Source organism: Mastomys coucha, chromosome X (genome assembly GCF_008632895.1).
Source record: "Mastomys coucha isolate ucsf_1 chromosome X, UCSF_Mcou_1, whole genome shotgun sequence".
Classification (NCBI taxonomy): domain Eukaryota; kingdom Metazoa; phylum Chordata; class Mammalia; order Rodentia; family Muridae; genus Mastomys; species Mastomys coucha.
The window spans coordinates 138,378,265-138,380,041 of NC_045030.1; the positions used below are offsets into that span (position 1 = coordinate 138,378,265).

Here is a 1,777-nt window from a genome sequence, read left to right on the forward strand (position 1 = left end):
TCAAATGACAGCAGCTACTCCCAAGTAACATTTGCTTTCTGAGTGGAATTTCTCTAGTGGGGATTTCACGTTGGTCCTGAGACCAAACAGCATGTGCATGTGGCTGAAAAGATCTATAGGAATGAGGTGACCAAATACTTAGCCAAGCCCATCTTCATTCAATGTTCCAACTTACTTCTAAGGCAAACTCAATTATGATTCTAGAAAGTCTATATTTTTGAAATCCTTAAACTCCTGTCACCAAATCCATCCAGTCCACATATAATTGGAAAAAGAGAAACATATATGAAGAGGAATTGAAAGGGAGAAAAAGAGACTAGATATTAAGAAATCTCTGAATGAGAACTAGCATACCTGGATTTCCCATTCACATCTTTTGAGGACTTACCTCTGAGCTGACACAGTTGCAGCAGCATCCAGACCAAAGGGTCTCATCACATTCTCTTCCAAATACTTTTGCTCCCACTTGGTCATATCTGCTTCTAGAGCCAGGATTCTCTCCTCCTTCTCCCGGAGGAGCTCCATTAGTGCAGCAGCATTGTATTCTGAAGCATTAGCGGGCTGGGAGTTGCCCTGGCGCTATTGGGGGAAATGCCAAGATCCCTCAAGTTAGTGAAAGAAAAACCATAGTGCACATGCCCAATTCCCAAAGAGTGATGATCTACCTACCTACCAAACTACCAACTACCTACCTACCTACCTACCTATCTACCTACCTACCTACCAACCTACCTACCTACCTATCTAAGATTGCTGACTTTGTAAGACAAGATTTCACTATATATAGACTTGTACTCATGAATCCCCTGACACAGACTCCCCTACCAGATCTGGTTGGAAGAACTTCTATTTTTTTAAGAAAGGGCTTTCCAATGTTACTTTGTTTCTTTGTCTGCCTGTTTACATAGTAGCTAAGACCTAAGCTAGAGTTTCCTGGTTGTTGGGCAAGCACTCTTACTGATTCCTACTTCCAGGTCGCAAACAAAACAGTACTGTGAGCACTGAAGAAAAGTCCTATCACTAAGCTATTCCTAACCTCAGCTCTTAGTTTGTATACTATACTGATTCAAACAAAGGAAAGAGAATTTACTTTTCCACATTGCTATATTATTCAGAAATTAGATTTAATTAAATAAAAGCTTCAGTTCTTGGCTGAAAGTAAACTCTTCAAGGAAAATGGGAGTTTTTTTAAATCTATGTTTTGGTTCCAAAACTACCCCTAATTTATGAGATCTTTACTGAGGTGCTCAACAATTGTAGGGCAGGGAGGTGGTCTTGATTGTTTTCACCTCTGAACCCCAATAGGTAGTATGAAGAGAAGATTTTTAAAGACCATTTCTAGCTCTAAGTGGTGGTGTACCTGCACAGACTAAGTTGTAAGTCAGTCTGGACTACTCGAGACCCAGTTTCAGAACAAAAACAGAAAAACTGCACAAGGATCCCACAAGCTTAGATTCAGAAACACCAGCAAACTTAGGTGTATAGCTATTTAACTTCATATAGGGTCTTTTGTTCTTGTTCATGTGAAAAATACATGACAGATTTTGCTGGAAGAGAAAACTAAGGAATTAGATAGGCTACTCATGTATACTAGCAATGCCTTTTAAGGTAACACGGAGAGCTGGTAAAAATGTAAAGATGAGCAAGCATTCGAGTATCTTTAGAGCATTTGCTGTAATAAACAAACACCCAAGAATAAAGGCATTTCGTTTCTTCCTTTCCCTCATTCCACACCCAGTTAACTAAGACTCAGGAAATAAATGTAACTTATGAGCCT

The 1,777-nt window shown here is 39.5% G+C and overlaps 1 protein-coding gene across 1 annotated transcript in view; it reads right to left on the reverse strand.

Moving 5' to 3' along the window:
* Nucleotides 1-1,777, reverse strand: part of Amot (angiomotin) — a 39,344-nt gene that overhangs the window by 14,311 nt on the left and 23,256 nt on the right. Inside the window, exon 6 of the mRNA XM_031379034.1 lies at nt 389-579. Coding sequence (XP_031234894.1) covers nt 389-579 — 191 coding nt within the window. The remainder of the gene's footprint in view (nt 1-388; nt 580-1,777) is intronic.